This window comes from Marmota marmota, unplaced genomic scaffold, assembly GCF_001458135.2.
Source record: "Marmota marmota marmota unplaced genomic scaffold, marMar, whole genome shotgun sequence".
In the NCBI taxonomy this organism is placed as follows: Eukaryota; Metazoa; Chordata; class Mammalia; order Rodentia; family Sciuridae; genus Marmota; species Marmota marmota.
This window is the reverse complement of record NW_026000241.1, coordinates 1,555,076-1,573,169: the sequence shown is the minus strand read 5'-3', so window position 1 is coordinate 1,573,169 and position 18,094 is coordinate 1,555,076. Positions and strand designations below refer to the sequence as shown.

Here is an 18,094-nt window from a genome sequence, read left to right as displayed (position 1 = left end):
GCTTGGCCCCGCCTGCTCCGGCTCAAGGCCACGCCCCCGGCACCTGCGAGCTCCGCCCAGGGGCCAAACTGCAGGTCTGGGTCCCGGACTACTGGTGCCGCCACCCGCTGGGCTCGCGGCTCCGCCTCCCATGGCTCCTGCTGCCCAATCCTAAGATGCTCCCTGCCTTTCCACCCGCCTTCTGGTCGCTCGGTCCCGCCCTCTCAAGCTCTGGCTGCCCAATCCTAGGATGAGCCGCACCTCCAGGCGTTCTAACTACCCAATCCCTGCAAGAGCGCTCCCTCCCCTGGAGGCCTCGCTCGGGCTCCAGGTTCCCGCTGGGCCTTGGGATCTGTGGTCACGTTTTCCGAAAACCCACACCCGCTGCTGGGTTCTGGACATCCTGGAACGTCCTGCTCTTCCCCTCAAGAGGTCCTGGTGTCCCAAATGGGATTAAATATGACCCCATCCCCTCAACCCTAGGCCCCCCCCCACATCTACACCTTCTGGTTCCTGGGGACAACTACTCCTTCTGTTTCCTGGGGAGCATTTCAGCCCTGAAAGACTCAAGTGAAGGGGAAATCCTGAAATAGCTAGTGAAGTGGAGGGAGAGATTTGCAAAATCTCAAACTTGAGAAAAAGCGAATGGAGTTTTTCCCTTCCTGCCTTATAGGCTAATGTGACAATTAAGTGAGTTAAAATGTGCAAAGAACTCAGAACAGCGCCTGGCAGTATATTAGCTGTTATGATGAAGATGTCTATTCCTGTTTTTATTGCGAAAAAAATCGCAATCAATGAAATGTTCTGCTCTGGTTTTCACTTTCACCCATATGCATGTTTGTCTAGAGCATGTTCCTGAGGGTTAAGAATCAATCAAATCCTGCTGAATTGTACTCGCCCCCTCCCTAGGGTGGCAAGACTTTTTATGCCCAAGAGTATGTTCAGAAATGCTAGGAGCAGTAACAAAAATGCATGCTTCATGAAGCTGATATTCTACTGGACAGAGGGAATGGCTTATGCAGTGGCTTGTCTACTACAGACAAGAAACAAGGCTGGGTGCAGTGGCATATGCTGTACTCACAGTGACTCAGGAGGCTGGGGCAGGAGGATGGTAAGTTCCAGGCCACCCTTGGCAATTTAGTGAGGCCCCAAGCAACTTAGACCTGTCTCAGAATAAAAAAATAAAAAGGGGGCTGGGGATGTGGCTCAAGTGGTAGCGCGCTGGCCTGGCATGTGCGAGGCACTGGGTTCAATCCTCAGCACCACATAAAAATAAATAAAGATATTGTGTCCACCTAAAACAAAAAAATAAATATTTAAAATAAATAAATAGGGCTTGCGATGTGGCTCAGTGGTAGAGCACCTTGGTGCTCAATCACCAGTACCACAAAAAAGAAAATAATAAACAAATTGCACAGTATAGGAAAAAAGAAATCACGAGTGTGAGTTAGAAGTTTATTTTATTTATTTATTTATTTTTGTTGTACTGAGAATTGAACTGAGGGTCTCACACATACTAGGCAAGTGCTCTACCACTGAGCCATCCCACTAGCCCCTAAGTTGGAAGTTTAAATAGGGCCTAAGGGTGGGCCACTCTGAGAAGATAGCTTTGAGTAAAAGACCTGAGAGAGGAGCCATGCACATATCCCAGGGAAGAGTGATGAGCGGAGGGAACAGCAAGTGCAAAGGTCCTGCAGAAGAGAAGTCAAAGACAGAGAGATGATGTGACTAGTCTTGCAGTACCTTGGCAGGCCTTGGAGAGGACTCCAGACTCTCCTCCCAATGAGGAGAGCCCTGGCAGGAATTTTTGCTCTCCTTAAGCAAGGGAATTTCAACAGAGAAGTGACATGGTCTGGCTTATATTCTAAAAGAAGCGCTGTTCAGGGTGTATGTGGCAGAAAGAACGGGTGAAGTATGAATCGAAATAAGGTTGGCCAAGAGTTGACAGTTCAAGCTGGTTGTAGGTCCAAAGAGGGCACTCTAATTTTTTCTGTGTGAGTTTTTATATTGAAGAAAATAAAAAAACTTTTTTTTTTTTTTTTTTTTTGTCTCTGGGAATTAAACCCAGGGAGCCTCACATATCCTAGTTAGATACTCTACCACTGAGCTACACCACCCCCCAGCCCAACATTTTTAACAGCGCCTTACACCGAGGCTGTAGGGGTGAGCATGGGAAATAGAGACCAGGAAAGCAGCCAACCTCAAGAGAAAAGTGCTGTTAGGATCCTATGCTGCAGATGAATACAGAGAGGGGATGTCACTTGCCCAAGGTCATGGAGCCTGCTGCTGTGATATAGAAGAGGAAGAGCAAGGAGGCAGGTAGAGCGCTCGCCCAGCACGGGCAGGACCCGGGTTCAATCCTCAGCACCACATAAAAATAAAGGTATTGTGTTGTGTCCATCTACACCTAAAAAATAAATATTAAAAAGGCTATCTTTAAAAAAAAAAAAAAAGAACAAGGAGGCAGGTGGAGTGGGAGGAAGGGAGATGAGGGCCCCCAGAGACTCAGATAGACTGGCTGCAAGGTACTGGCCTTCAATTTATAAACCAGGTGCTAGGTGACAGTAGGGTGACCCATATGGGGTCAGGAACCTGCCTAGAAGGTCTGGCAGCTATCCTTGTGCAGGAAGCTATGGGGCCCCCCCGGCCTTACCTTGGGTCCCCAAGGCTTTAGAGCACAGTCATTGGGCTTCAACCTAAGTGTGATGGTCAGCAGGCAGGTGAACCCAAGCTGTCTGCAGGAGCAGACTGTGGAGGGCAGCCTGGGGCCCTTGCAGAGCAGGCTAGGAAGGTCCGAAGCAGTCGTCCAGCTGGGTCTGACACTCTTCTACCAGGACTCCAGGGGCAGCATGGGTCCTGAGCAGCTCTGAGTCCTATTGCTGCAAAACAAGTGCCTCAAATTTAGCTGTTAAAATCACACAAATCTATCATCTGGACTTTCTGAGGATCAGGAGCCGGGCACTGGCTCCTCTGTTCAGGGTCTCACTGAAATCAAGGTATCCACCAGCTGTGACCTCACCTGGAAGTACTCTAGGGAAAGGTCTCCCTCCAGACTGCTTCGTGTCACTGGAAGAATTTGTTTCTTTGTGATAATAGGACTGAGGTCTTTGCTGTCTTGCTGGCTGTCAGCTGTGATCACTCAGTCTTAGAAGCCACTCTTGGGTCCTTGCCATATGGTGCCTCCATGGGCCCCCTCCTGTCCCCATCTTTCCATTGTTGACTGCAGCAGGGCTTAGACTCTTTGAAGGCTTCCCCTGATTAACCATATTTCCTCTTTTAATTCCAAGTTACCTACCCATGAGAGGCATCCTATCATACCCACAGACGTGCCCACCTCAAGGGGAGAGGATGAGAGTGTCTTTACGTGGTATCCACAGGGATTGTTTCCAGGACCCCTAGTAGGTACCAAAATCCTTAAATGTTCAAGTCCCTTAAATAAAATGGTGTAGTATTTGCATAGAACTTATGCACATCTTCCCATAGACTATAAATCATCTCTAGATGACTTAGAAAACCTAGTACAATATAAATGCCATGTATATAGTTAAACTGTATTAGAGAATAAAGTCTGTACCTGTTCAATATAGATGCAATGTTTTTCCAAATATTTTCCATCCTTGGTTGAATCCAAGAATGCGGAACCCACACACACAGAGAGCCTACTGTACAGGGCTCCCCAAGACAGGCACCCTGAGAGTTCTCTTGGAACTCTGCCTGACACACCAACTTTCTGTTTCCCCTTCCCATTTCCTGACTGTGGGACCCAGGACAGATGGCCTCACCCCTCTGAGCCTCAATTTCCCTGTGTGTGAGATGAGTGATGATATCAGACCTCCCTCCAAGGGCAGGTGTCAGTGGAGGAGGGAGCCCAAGCCAGGCGCCTGCTGACATGGTGCTGGAGTTGGGCAGGTGAACAGAAGCTCACATTCTACCTAGAGCCAGACGAGTTGCTGTCATTTCTTAGCAGCTGTCAGGGCATGGCCCAGCCTTGATCCGCGTTTACCCATATTGCCTCTCTCTGTTGCAGGAAGCCTTGGGAGCAAGTCCCCAAAAAGCCAAAGCGGAAAAAAAGTAAGTGGAGCTGTAGCCAAGGTGGGGAGGAAAGGGACACGTGCCAGGGAGAGCCAAGCAGAGGGGACAGCTTATCTAAACCTCAGGGTGCATTATGTGCCAGCCCACAGTAGAGCGAGGGGGGACAGAGCCTGGAGCTCAGCCCTCCTGCCTGCTGGCCACAAGTTGGTAGGAGTCTGAACCTAGTATGACCTCCAAACCCTGGGACTGTGGGTCTCAGGTTATGTCCATCAGGGTGAAGGCCAGAAGTCCAAGGGAGAACCTAGGGTAGCAGTGAGCGCCCCCCCCCCCTTCTCTCCATTCTCTGGAGGTGGGGCTGAGCTGAGACTATGACCTTGAAATCCTAAAGGGTTAGGGATTGCCACTGACTTGGAGACCCTGGGTGTAATCCCTAGGCCTAAGGATCTCTTCTGGGCCACCGCCTCATCTCCTGATCCCAAAGTTAGGGGTCACACCTCCATCCTACTGGCAGGAGTCCTGGACCATCACCCTAGTTGCAGGTCTCATCTCGGGCACACTTTGTGTATCAAGCCCTGTTCGGTGCTGCATAGATGTCTTTGCTTCCTCTGTCCTCCCTGGGAGCCCTCAGAGATGGGATTCTTCTTTATTTCTTTATCTATTTTTGTTAACACAGGGCATTAAATCCAGGATCACTCTACCATCAAGCCATAACCCCAGCCTTTTTTATTTTTTATTTTGAGACAAGGTCTTACCGAGTTGCTGAGGGTCTTGCTAAATTGCTGAGATTGGTCTCCAACTTATGATTCTCCTGTGTCAGCTTCCCAAGTCACTGGGATTATAGGATTGTGCCATCATAGCCAGCTAGAATTCTTATTCTCCCCTGGTCCAGAGGAGGCAACTAGGATTTAGAGAAGTCAAGTCATTTGGCCGAAATCACCCAGCTAGGAAGTGGCAAAGCTGGGATTGGAACCCAGGCCTTCTGGCCCCACATGATAACCCCCTCGCAGCACCCTCTTATCCAGCAAATGTTTGCAGAGCACTACAGAGCACCTGACCCTGTGGAGACCCGCGGGAACAAAACAGATAAATGTCTCTGCTTTTGAGAAGCTGACATTCTAGTGAGGGAGTCAGACCAGGGACCTTCAAACAAGTAACCCTAGACAGTCTCTAGGTGCTCTCAGGAGAAAAAGAGAAACAAGTAAATTTGGCTAGGCTAGGATTTACACAGCCCTGGGTTCCAGCCCCAGTACTGGGAGTCGGGAGGGATTGGCTTCAGTAACCTGGGTGTGGGGTGGCCTCTCAGAGGAGGGCACATTTGGTGAGAAACCTGAGTGGAGAGAAAGGGAGCAAGGCAGGTCTCTGGAAGAAGATGGCACGGTCCTTGCAAAGGCCCTGGGCCAGGCCCACACCAAGCTCATTTAAGGAGTAGCTAGGAGACTAAGTGGATGGAGGGGAGAGATAGGAGTGGGAGGAGCTGAGAGAGGGGGTGTGACTGAGCAGATGGTATAGGGCCTTGTGGGTCATAGGGTGGATGTTTGCTTTTACCCCAGTGAGGGCAGCCACAGTGGATTCTGAGAGAGGGGTGCTCTAATCAGGTGCCTTCTGGTGGCTGTGGAGGAGGGACAGGCACGAGCCAAGGAGACCACTGCCCAGGGACTGCTGGGTTCTAGGGCCAAGTATTGATGAGAATGATTACAGTACCAGGCAGCTAACGATTACTATGTACCTACTACATGCCGGGCTCCATTGGGCACATGGCTCCACTTAGCCAGTGAAGAGTCTCTGGCCAGTCCCTGTCATCTCTAGGGTTCTTGCCTCTGAGCCTCAGTTTCCTTCCCTGTAAACTAGGTGCAGGGCTTATGAGGGTATTCCAGCCCATGAAGGCATAGTGCCCCGGGTCCCTGTGGACAGTGGGCATGGCTGCTCATGCCTGTCCTGGGCCCTTTCTCTGCAGGGCGGCGACGCAACGTGAACTGCCTGAAGAACGTGGTGATCTGGTATGAGGACCACAAGCACCGCTGCCCATATGAGCCACACCTTGCCGAGCTGGACCCCACCTTTGGCCTGTACACCACAGCAGTGTGGCAGTGTGAAGCCGGCCACCGCTACTTCCAGGACCTGCACTCCCCGCTGAAGCCCCTCAGTGACTCGGACCCCGAAAGTGACAAAGGTGGGTCCTCAGGGCAAGGGTACATGGTGACTGTGGCATTTGGGGACTCTGCAGTCCCTCCTGGGTATGGACCTGGGCTGCCCTCCAGCCTCACTTCAGTGTCACAAATGTAACAGCAGCCGCACTGGCACTAGCTTCAGGGACAGTGACTTGGTTGAGCCCTTCAGAGATTTGTTGAGTCCTTGCAGAGCCTGAGTAGAAGAGATGGTCCCCACTTGACCTGGCTGGGCAGCTTTAGTGGAACCCGGGTTCTGGGCACAGGCTCAGCTTGGCAAGGTGGATGGTGCCCTCCTGGCCTCTAGCACCTTTTTTATTTTCTGTGACTCAAATTTGTCACTCTGGCTCATTCTCTTTCCCTCAGTCTTGCCAGGGTTCCCATTTTCTCTCCCCCTCACTCTCTTTGCTTCCCTCTCCCCTCCTGAGTCTGCTCTCTCCGTCTCCTTCCACCTCCCTCCCCAGCTCTTAGTCCCTGCCCCTCTCCCTCCCCTCTTTTTCTGTCCCACATTGGTCCTACTGGGCCAGGAGGGACTCAGTGTGGAAGGCCCAGTTGGCCATGTGGGGAGCAGAGGAGACCCCATGAGCGGCAAAGGAGCCTGCTGCCTCCAGGGCTTGGTGGGGCTGTGAGAGGAGCATGGGGCCCACTGCCAGGCACCTGCCGGGGCTGAGGGTGGGGTCAATCATCAGGGCTGATTCATGCTGGCAGGCACCACAGAGCAGGTGGCATCCCAGCTGGCCAGGAGGAAGCTGGGGGTGAGAGGTGTTCCTGGTGGGCACCCACGCCCACGGTCATCCCACTGTGCAGCGGCCAGGCTCCCAGCTTGCGGGTGTCCTGTGCTCATGACCAGCACGCCACCCTCCTCTGCCGGTCAGAGCCCCCTCGATGTGCTCATTCCAGCCCTGCCCTCTGCCGCCCTGAATCATCCCTCCAGCCCTTCACAACCCTGCTTCATGTTCGATGAACCCTGGACCCCAGGAGTAACGTGACTGGCCCATCTGGCGATGGGTCAGGCTGGGGTGGGGTAGTACCCAGAGGAGCCCCTCCTTCCCCAAACCTATTGTAACTGCCAGATCTGGGCTCATAGGAATGAGCACTGTGATCCATTAGCCACATCTGCTAAGGGCATCGTGAGAGAAGTGACCTTGTCCGTATCCCAACCCTGCTCCCCCAGCAGCACCCCCTACCTGCTCTGCTTGGTGTCCCTGCCACCTATGAGTAAGTCAGGAGACCTACTGCCTGGGCTGTGGGAAGTCAGGGTTGCGTGGCTATTTCTGTCACTAATGCTTTTATTATCTGGAGAGAGGTTCAGCATTGGACTTAAGCTGGACTTCAGAGTTAGGTGTACCAGATGCGTGTCCTGGCCCTGCCCCCAGCTTTCTTGGTGACTGCCCCCTCCTTCAGGGGGTGCTGCAGATGTGAGGACAGCAGGAGAGGCTGAAACCCTCTCTCCCCAGCTTGCTGTCAGGCCTGGGCCGTCAGGAGTGGCCTGGGTTCGGGTTGGGTGTCTCAATGCCCATGTGTAACCAGTACATGAGGTGACCTACTCATGAAGAGGAGGGGGTCATTACGCCTTACACACACACACACAGCTTGAGAGGTTCTTGTTCACCGTCAGGCTGACCCTGATTTCAGACCTCTGGTGGGGTCTGGATGACAGTGGCAGGAGTGTGTGGCAGAACAGAATCACTCACCTGATGGCCAGGGAGCAAAAGAGATCAAGGAAGGTGCCGGCGGCGTCCCACAGTCTCCTGCAGGGCATGCCCCCAGTAACTGAAAGACCTCCTGGTAGGCCCCACCTCTGAGAAGTTTCCTCCATCTCTAGTCAGGTATAGAGGCACGTGCCTGTAATCCTAGGTACTTGGGATACTGAGGCAGGAAGATCTCAAGTTCAAGACCAGCCGGGACAACTTAGCAACACCCTGTTCCCCAAATGAAAAGGTCTGGGGACTGTAGCTCAGTGGTAGAGCACTTGCCTCGCATGCTCAAAGCCCTGGGTTCCATCTCAGCACTGCAAAAAACAGACAAAGAACACTCGGTGCCCTCTTTGAGCCCTCTTCTGTTGAAACCCTGTACGTATGTCTTCTCATTAATACCCCAAATGCTCTTTCAAAGCAGGTGCCACAGCAATCCCCAGGACAGAGAGGTTACATGAGTGCTGTGCCCACCTAGCTAGAGGCAGGCACTGCTCTAACCTGGGAAGTCTGTACTTTCTACATGACCCTAGGACTGTAGGACCCATGGTCTCCAAACAACATGCCCCAACTGTGTCACAAGACTAACGAGGTGCCATGCATGGTGGCACATGCCTGTAATCCCAGCGACATGGGAGGCTGAGACAGAACTGCATGTTCTGAGACCAGCCTCAGCAACTTAGTGAGGCCCTGTTTCAAAATTAAAAAACAAAAACAAACAAAAAGGGCTGGGGATGTAGCTCAGTGGTAAAGCACTCCTGGGTTAGATCCCTAGCACCAAAGGGGGGGGGGATGTGTGACCGAGGCGGCAGTCATTTGTTTTTTCTCATTCCTAGTTTCCCTGGCTAAGATGTTGGCCCCTGCCTTCATCACAGTGCTGGTCTAAAAGTAGTTCTTTGATTCAAATGTGCCCTGCCCAGGGACCTCTTTTTTGAGATATTTACATTGCAGAGAAATAGCAGACCATAAACAAGATAAGTAAATAAAATATAGAATATACTTGAAGGTGGTAGGTGTTTTGGGAAAAAAGAAAGGAGCAAAAAGGGGCTTTTTGAGACAAGATGGTCCAGAGAGCCTCCCTGAAACATCACTGGATGAAAGGTCTGATAGACATGAGGGAGGGAGCCTTCTCGTGTATCTGAGAGAAGGGAATTCAGGCAGAAGGAATGACAAGTGCAAAGGCCCTGAGACAGGAACTTGGCTAGTGTCTCTGAGGAGCTAGTGGGGCATCTGGAGAGGAGGTAATGGGGAAGGGGCATGTGATAGTGCAAGGTGTGTAGCCATAGTAAGGGCTTCGACTGCTCCATCAAGTGAGTCAGGATTTTGATTGACAGATGCCAGCTGCTGAAACAGGCATACGTTGGTTGCTTCACACAAAGCCCAGTGCCCCAATCCATAGGCTCTGCCTTCCACATGGGGACCCAGATTCTTTTTTTTTTTTTTTTCCTGATACCAGGATTTGAACTCAGGGTTGCTTAACCACTGAGCCACATACTCAGCCTCTATGTTGCTTAGGACCTCACTATGTTGCTGAGGCTGACCTCAAACTCAAGATCCTCCTGCCTCAGTCTTCTGAGCCACTGGGATTACAGGCATGTGCCACCATGCTGAGCATGTGGGGACCCAGGTTCTTCTATCTTGTGTCTTTAGCCTCCTTCTGGGTCCTGGCTGGCTGATCAGGACAGACAGGTAGGGGCTGGGCCCTGAGAGATCACATCTACTTCTGTTCCCTTGCTGGAACCAGCCAATGGGCTACATTGACATGCTGCAAGGGATGCTGAGAGATATAGTCCACCCAGGTTTTAAGAAGAAGAGCTGGGTTTGGGAACAGCTGGCTTATCCACAAGAAGTGATGAGTGGGTTCTCTGGAACCAGGGGACCAAAGAGAAGGGACTACTCTGGTCCTGTCCAGGGATGATTGGAGCCGTAACCAGCATTTGCAGAGGGGGGAGGAGAAGCATTTGGGCTGTGGACAGATGACTTTTGGATGCAGTGCCAACAGGTTTTGCTGACAGATTGGAAGTGGGTGTGAGAGAGAAGTCAAGGTTAGCCCAGGACTTTGGCTGAGTACCAGGAGAGACAGAGCTATCACCCTTTGAGAGGCACACACATGAGCAGCACAGGCTCTTTTGGAGGGAAGATCCAGTAAGGAAGAGCCCAGAGTTGCTGAGCTGAGTCAGATGCCTGCGAGAGCTCCCCAGGGAGCTGTGAGGTGCAAGCCTAGAATTCCACAGGGAGGTCCAGGGTGCACGTGGAGTCATCAGGCCCCACGTGGTTGTATAAAAACATGTATGGTGTGCGTGCCAGTACCTGTGCAAGTGGGTGCCCTCCATATCAGTAGGTTCCTTATCCATGGGTTCACCCAACCAGGAATCATTTATATCATATTAGGTGTCATAGGTAATCTAGAGATGATTTGAAGTCTATAGGAGGATGTGCATAGGTCTGTGCAAATATTATGCCATTTTATGTAAAAGACTTAAGAATCCTCCAGTTCTGATATTCTGGTATCTACGGAGGTGTCCTGGAACTAATCCTCTGATTTGGTTCCCTGGTTATTGATTTATTTTCTTTCTCTCTCTCTCTCCTCTTTCTTTCTTTCTTTTCTTTTCTTTCTTTCTTTCTTCCCTTCTTTCTTTCCTTCTTCTTTCCTTCCTTCCCTCCCTTCCTTCCTTCCTTCCTTCCTTCCTTCCTTCCTTCCATGGAACCTAGGGCCTCTGGCAATCTAGGCAAGTGCTCTACCACTGAGCTATGTTCCCAGCCCCCCTTTTTACATATTTATTTTTTAGTTTTAGGTGGACCACAATATCTTTATTTTACATTTATGTGGTGCTGAGGATCGAACCCAGTGCCTCATGCATGCTAGACGAGCACTCTACCACTGAGCCACAAACCCAGCCCCTTCAGCCCTTTTAATAGAGCTTCCAAAACCCTTTGAATTTCCTGAGTGATAGAGGTTTTTGTTATTCACAAAGAGCCCCTTTGGAACACCCCGGAATCTATGTTAATGAAGTGATTCAGGGTGGGCCCCTACATATCTTCTGGATGGGGTTACCCAAAAGACCAAACTTAGGATCAGAAGTGGGAACTCTCAGCCCCACTCCCCAAACTGCAGGGGCTGGAGGTCAGGTCATTAAAAAACCCTGAAGAGTGAGTTTCTGGGAGCTCCCCGCTTGATGTACACATCACCAGCTCTGAGGGGTGTCCTCAGACAGGGCGTGGAACTCTGTGCCCCTCCTCAATGCCTCTCTTCCGTTTGACTATGGTTGAGTTGTATTCTTTATAAGAGGCTTGTAGTGATAAGTAGAGTACTTTTCTGAGTTCTTTGAGTCATTCTAGCAAATTATTAAACCTGAAGAGGTCATAGGAACCCCTTGATCACAGTTGGTTGGTCAGACATACAGAGTGGCCCAGGACTTGCAACTGGCCTTGGAAGTTGGGACAGTCTTGTGGGACAGAGCCCTTAACTTGTGTGATTTGAGGCTATCTCCAGGTAGACAGTGTCCAAATTGTATTAAAGTGTTGGAATGAAAGTAATGAATTAAACCAGTTAGTGTGGAGAATAGAGTGGCATTTAATACCATCAGCCTGGGTGAGACCCGGGGATGAGCTGAGGGCTGGGATGAGGCCCTGGCTTGGGCCTTCAAGACATGAATGAGCCGAAGAGACTAGGAAGGAGCTGCCAGGGTAGCCCAGAAAACAAGGATGTAGAGCTAGAGGCCCAGGGAGGACAGCACATCAGAGAAGCTGGGGTGGTCAGTTGAGTCAGGTGCCTTGGTGCAGCCAGGGACAGTGGCAATTGATAAATGACCACTGTTTTTTGGCAGTGAGAGAGGGGGTTACAGTGCCCTGCCCCTGGTGGCCCTTCAACAAATACTAGCTGCTGCTGCTGCTGCCACCATCGTAACTGCCTCCTTTCTTCTCTCATCACAGCGGGCAATGGCCAGGTGGCTGGCAGCTCTGACTCCCCCAGCTCTGGCTCAGGCTCCGACTCTGAGGAGCCCCCAGAGAGCCAGCCAGCCAAGGCTTCAGCAGCTGCAGCAGCAGTCACCCCCACCAGCCCAGTGGGCAGCAGTGGGCTTATCACTCAGGAAGGTGTGCACATCCCCTTCGACGTCCACCATGTGGAAAGCCTGGCTGAGCAGGGCACCCCATTGTGCCCCAACCCTGCAGGCAGTGGGTCTGAAGCCCTCGAGACAGTGGTGTGTGTGCCAGTACCTGTGCAAGTGGGTACTGGCCCCGGCGCCCTCTTTGAGAATGTGCCCCAGGAGGCACTGGGCGAGGTAGTAGCCAGCTGCCCTGTGCCAGGCATGGTGCCCGGCTCCCAGGTGATCATCATCGCGGGCCCTGGATACAACACCCTCACGGCCGAGGGCATCCACCTCAACGTGGCTTCGGGCAGCAGCGCCCCAAACAGTGGCCTGGGCGAGGAGGTGCCCTGTGCCATGATGGAGGGTGTGGCAGCCTACACCCAGACAGAGCCTGAGGGCAGCCAGCCCAGCACCATGGACACCACCTCCATAGCCGGCATCGAGACCAAGAAAGGTCTGGAGGGCCCACTTTGGCCTCTGGCAGGGATCGGGTGGGACCTGGAGGGGGAGGGGAAGGAGTGGCCCTGGAGAAGGGCTTCTAGACAGCCTTAGCCCCCCATGGACACCGCCCTGTGTCCACCCCGTAGAGAAGGAGGATCTATACATGCTCAAAAAGGAGGAGAAGGAGGAGCCTGTGGCCACAGAGCTGGCAGAGCTGGTGGCGACCGTGCCTGAGAGTGCAGAGCCTGAGGCAGAAGCAGATGGGGAGGAGCTAGACGGCAGTGACATGTCGGCCATCATCTACGAGATCCCCAAGGAGCCTGAGAAGTGGGTGCTGAGTTGGATGGGTGGGCACAAGGGCAAGAAGTGGCTCACGGTCTGCCTGGGCTTGGCATTCTGACACCAAGGGCCCCTTCCCTCTCTAGGAGGCGGCGGAGCAAGCGGTCCCGGGTGATGGACGCCGACGGCCTGCTTGAGATGTTCCACTGTCCATATGAGGGCTGCAGCCAGGTCTACGTGGCCCTCGGCAGCTTCCAGGTGAGGCCACCACCCAGGGCAGGCTGGTGGGCCTGTTCCTGTGTCTGGCTACCTGTGTGCTGTTCTGGGCAAGTGGTTCATGGAGGGCCCTGCTGTGTGCCACTGGCCTGTGATTCATCTTCATGAGCCCATCTGGCCCCAACTGGTCTCAGGAGCTTCCTTCAAATCCTCTGTGCATCCTGATACCTTGTCAGACCCCTCACCGCCTCAGCTATGTCTTCCCACAGAGATAAGGCATAACTGTCTGCTCACAGTTCCTCCTCTCCTGACCTCCTGAACTCCTCCCGCCTTGCCCTGGCCATGCTCTTGTTCTTAGCTCCGTGTGCTTCCTCCCCGTGGCTCTCCATCAGCAAGCCATTCCAGCCCCCAGGGCCAGTCAGGCCTGGGAGACTTGGGTCACTGTACCACCAGGAGGTTGGATCTGTAGTTTGCCCGCTGGAGACTGGATTTGGAACCCTGACGGCAGAGATGGGGTTTTGTCATATCCCCACACCTGGCATAGAAGGCAGGATTAGTAGGCCTTTGGATTTGCCAAGCCATGTCCTCATTAAGCATGAACTGAACACCTACTGTGTATAAGACCATCTAGTGAGTTTAAAAAAAATGAAAGAACAAAGGAATGAATGAATTAAATGCCCAGGGACAGCATAGCACATGATAGCCCTGGATTCCATCCTAGTCCTTCCACTCCCACCTCTGAGACATGTGTCCAACCACTGAGCCTCTGCAACCTCCGTTTCCCTGTCTATAACTGAGCTGATGGTCACCAGGCCCTTCCCAGGGTTAATGGATATTCCAGTCCAGAGCCTGGCACAGCAGGTGTTTGGTAAACCTGCTCTGTGTCCCATGTGTACCTGTAGCAGTCTGGAAGCTGGGCAAGAGCACCCTTCCCTCTTAGCTACCTAAGCTGATCCTGCCTACCTCCCAGCAGCCCTCTTTTCCCCCTACCTTCAGGAGGCCCTAAGGTGGGCCCAGCACCCATTCCTGCCCCTCTTGCCCCCAGAACCATGTCAACCTCGTGCACCGGAAAGGGAAGACCAAAGTGTGCCCTCACCCTGGCTGTGGCAAGAAGTTCTATTTATCCAATCACCTGCGGCGACACATGATCATCCATTCAGGTCAGGCCCTGGGCCAGCTGGCAGGACCAGATGGGGACACAGGCAGGGACCTGGGAGCCAGGGCTGGAGCAGCCAAGGTTAAACCCCAGCACTAGTGCCTCAGACACAGGACTACCCCTCTTGGAGCCTCCATGTGCTCAGTAAGCTGAACCATAGTGACACAGGTGGGCCAGGCAGGACCTGACTTTTCTGCTCAGGCCCTTGACAAGATTTCATGCAGGACTTCGGGGTGGAGCAGGGACAGTGAACCAACTTCTGGTGAGCCCTCAGAATGCCTGCCATATCACAGTAGTTTTTTTTTTTGTTTTTTTTTATCACTGCCCCCACCCTGAAAAACCCAAGTTGCTTAAAAAAATAAAAGCCAATATTTCAGAAATACTAAACACCAAAGGTGATACCACCATCTCTCCTCCAGGTGTGTCCTATAGCAGCACCCCAGGTCATAGATGGGAGCCAGTGGGGCCACCCAGGCCACAGGAGGGAGGAGAGTTGGGCAGAGTGTAGGACTGGAATTCCGGGTTTACCCCAGGGCAAGATTTGATACTTCTGTATGGCTGGGGAAGCTGGAGGGCACAGCTCTGAGGTTCAGAGCCCCCAATATTTTGAGAAGCCACAACTTTGGGTTTTTATGTGAAATTACCCAAAGTTCAAACACCGGGGACAAATTCAGATCCATCTTGACATTTTGCATCCTGTGCCCCTTAGAGACCAAAGTTTGAACCCCAGCTGTGCTTGGGCCTGTGACTGGGTGATGAGCTGCCACTTCGTATCATTTGCTGTCATTATAGGTTGACATTTTTTGAGCCCTGGGAAGCCATGGGGTTGGGCCTGTCAGCACTGGGGGAAACCGGCTTGCCCCCCCCCTTCCCAGTGGCAGCATCCTCAGTCACATCTCTGCTGCCCCCAGGTGTCCGTGAGTTCACCTGCGAGACCTGTGGCAAGTCCTTCAAGAGGAAGAACCACCTGGAGGTTCACCGGCGCACACACACGGGTGAAACGCCCCTGCAGTGAGTGACAGGCTGTCCCCTAAAGGGTCTGGGAGGTTGGGGAGCCTACGTGGTGGCATCCACAGGCTTTCCCTCCATGCAGTTCCACCTGTGCTACCACCGCAACGGCACCTCCCCTTTCTGTAGGCTGCCAGCCCCCCTAGTCCCACCCGCTGACCCACCGGTTACTTACTTTTCGCCAGGTGTGAGATCTGCGGCTACCAGTGCAGGCAGCGCGCCTCGCTCAACTGGCACATGAAGAAGCACACGGCTGAGGTTCAATACAATTTCACGTGCGAGCGATGCGGGAAGCGCTTTGAGAAGCTTGACAGCGTCAAGTTCCACACGCTTAAAAGCCACCCGGACCATAAGCCTACCTGACATACTCGACCACTGACCGCCCCTATTTATTCGTCCACTCGGACATTGCACTCGGGCCTGTCTGGGCCTGGACAGCCGCGGGGCGCCCAGACCGCAGGCCGGAAGGAGGCGCCCCCACCCCCTCCCAGGGCTGGGCCCCCTGGGCAGGTCCCCACCCGCCCCAACCCCCTCTAGAGCTGGTGCCTGGGGCTGCGCTACCTGAACTATGTGTCGAGAGCAGAGAAAGATTAAAGTGCGAGAAGGGAGATGCCCTTCCCCTAGGTCTGGATGATTGAGGGGGCCCTCTCTCTCCAACCTACCTGGTCTCTTCCTGAGCAAGGCCGGGTTAGGGAGATGTCCCTACACACCCTAGAGGACCCTTTCCTTTGAGCCTCAGCTCCTACTCGTTCCCTGGGCCTGGGGGACCTTGGAGGTCACCAGGCATTTCCCAGGACTCAGAATCCTGGTGCCTCCTCCTAATGTCTATCATGGAGCACTCATTCCCCATCCACCCTCAGGAGGAGCTGGGAACGTGTTTAGTAAACCCCCCAAATGAAACATGTACAGCTAGTGACAAGCGCCATGCAGAAAATGGAGTGATGTGTTGGTTTCCTGGCATGCTGTTTAGGTGGGTGGTCGGGGAGGGCCTCCCTGAGAAGGTGGTAGTTGCCCATAGACTAGGAAGAAAACTAGGAGAGGTAAATATCAAGCCGGCCAATGCAAAGCTCCGGGGAATAACTCGCTCTGCTTGTTCCCAGATAAGATAACCACGGGGAAAAGGGAGTTGGCAGCAATTGGGTGCCTGCCTTGGCCCCATTTCCCTGAGGATGTTGCTGAAACCACCTCTGGGAGCAATGGGGAATGAAGCGTTGCCGCCAGGTGGCGCGCGAGCTGCGTAGGCCCTGGTGGCTGCCACCACGTGACTCAGGGGACGGCTGGGGCGAACCCGGGCACGTGCCCTTGGGAGCCCTGTGGCGCCACGCGCAGATTGGCCCCGGCTGGGCCGCACCTGTGCCTCAGTTTCTGCGTTGGACGCAGGTCTACTTTATCTTGGCACGGGAAGTGGCGAGGAAGAGCAAGTCCTGCTGAGGCTGCCCCCGCGAATCCTCTCACCCCCCTCAAACTAGTCCCCTTTTTTCTCCCTGTACGGCGGGAGCCAGCAGTTTCCATGGGAACCGCAATCGGGTCTATGCGCCCCGGAGTACCCCCATTGCCTGCGCCGCTTCCGATCCGACAACAGCCGAGAGGAACACTGGGTGGGAAAGCAGCCATCGCTTGGCGTCCCCAGCGTTGGCAGCCAAGTCGTCCCAGCAAGCCCAAGGGGACCTGCACTGCCACCACCCGGATTGCGCGGGCCACTGTGATTGGCCTGCCCTCTCCATCAGCGTGGCAGCACCCTCTGGTGCGCGCTCTCTCATTGGCTCAATCTCTACGGCATCTTCCAACAATTGGTTCTCTCGAGGGCCATTCCTGATTGGTCAAATTAGGCTCTGCTTACTGATAGCATTCTGACAGTCTGGAGCCTAAAGGTACATATACAAACAAGGAAAAGGTCGGGGCTGCGAATCTCCGGTACTGGGGTCTCTGCTACCTGCCAGCATCACCCTCGAAACAGCCGTGGGACCGCTGTCTGTGGTGCTGAAGTCTCGCTCGGAGGCTCCCTGCCCCACCCCAATGAAGGCTAGCTTCTGCACCTTGCTGCCGCCCCGACGTAAACACGCAAGTGTGCCCACGCACCAAAGGAAGCGGTGCTACACACATTGCCTTAGAGAGAGGACAGGACCCGCCTAGCTGAGGGAGCATAACTCCACAAGAGGACCAATCACAAGCCCAGAAAGCCAGGCCATTTACCTGGCAGAACCACCACTGGAGTTTTGTGAGATCTACAAAGGATCTTAGAATTTGAGTTGTAGAATTGTAGTTGTAGCGTTTTTGGCAGGCTCGAGGACTTGGGTTCAATCCCCAGCACCAAAAGAGGGAGAAGGAGGATCTGTGATTTCCTGGGGTCCAAATCTCTTCATCCTGGAATTCCCCAGCATTGGAGTGTGCCAGTGCCCACCTTTTGAACCCCAGAGGCACAAAACCCACTCAAAATCCACAGAGTCTTAGCTTCCTTCCGCAAACAGATTAGAGATACCCTAGTTACCAACACCACCATGGCCCTGATGTGGCTACCTGACCCCCCTCCAAATCTGGGGACCCAAGCCTCTGTTGAAATCTTGGTTCCTGGACCCTTTCAGGCCCCTCGGTGTACAGTGCCTCCGAAGGTCTTACATTAGGGTCACAATACCTCGGCTTTCTCTTTGCCCCTCCAGATCTAGGTGCTGGACGAAAGGGGTGCCCACACGGTCTCCCGGGCAGAAAAACTGCTTAAGAAAGGGTGCCGACGCAGGAAGCAGGGTCCGCGGGGGCAGGAGGACAAGATTCTGGCAACCCGAGTCTCCAGGATGCGCTTTTTGCAAGTGCTGAGTCCAGGCCAGCGCGCGTTGGTTTCCACCTGCCGCGCCGTCGGGCGCCGTGAGGAGGCGGGGCTCGGTGGCCCTGGCCAATAAGCGACGCCGGCGCTGGCAGCTGCTGCTATAAGGGCTGGGGGCGGCGGCGGCGCGGCCCAAAGCGCGGAGCGCGCAGCGCGGGCCAGAGGGAGGGAGGGAGGGCGGGCGGAGGGAGAGGACTGAGCACCCGCGACCGGGG

The 18,094-nt window shown here is 53.6% G+C and overlaps 1 protein-coding gene across 1 annotated transcript; it reads left to right on the top strand.

The window, feature by feature from the left end:
* Nucleotides 1-3,331: 3,331 nt before the first annotated feature.
* Znf653 (zinc finger protein 653) lies at nt 3,332-15,963 on the top strand. The gene is made up of 9 exons (XM_048795224.1): nt 3,332-3,377; nt 4,007-4,054; nt 5,966-6,181; nt 11,804-12,415; nt 12,549-12,729; nt 12,828-12,939; nt 13,943-14,057; nt 14,965-15,064; nt 15,247-15,963. The coding sequence occupies exons 4-9, from the start codon at nt 12,181-12,183 to the stop codon at nt 15,422-15,424; spliced, it is 921 nt and encodes a 306-aa protein (XP_048651181.1). The 5' UTR covers nt 3,332-3,377; nt 4,007-4,054; nt 5,966-6,181; nt 11,804-12,180; the 3' UTR covers nt 15,425-15,963.
* Nucleotides 15,964-18,094: the final 2,131 nt, after the last annotated feature.

Excerpts from the sequence above, each read along its gene's own strand:
- Znf653 (XM_048795224.1), top strand. The coding sequence starts at position 12,181 with ATGGTGCCCGGCTCCCAGGTGATCATCATCGCGGGCCCTGGATACAAC. Across the intron at positions 12,940-13,942 it reads TGGCCCTCGGCAGCTTCCAG|AACCATGTCAACCTCGTGCA; the intron begins GTGAGGCCACCA and ends TCTTGCCCCCAG. Across the intron at positions 14,058-14,964 it reads ACACATGATCATCCATTCAG|GTGTCCGTGAGTTCACCTGC; the intron begins GTCAGGCCCTGG and ends TGCTGCCCCCAG.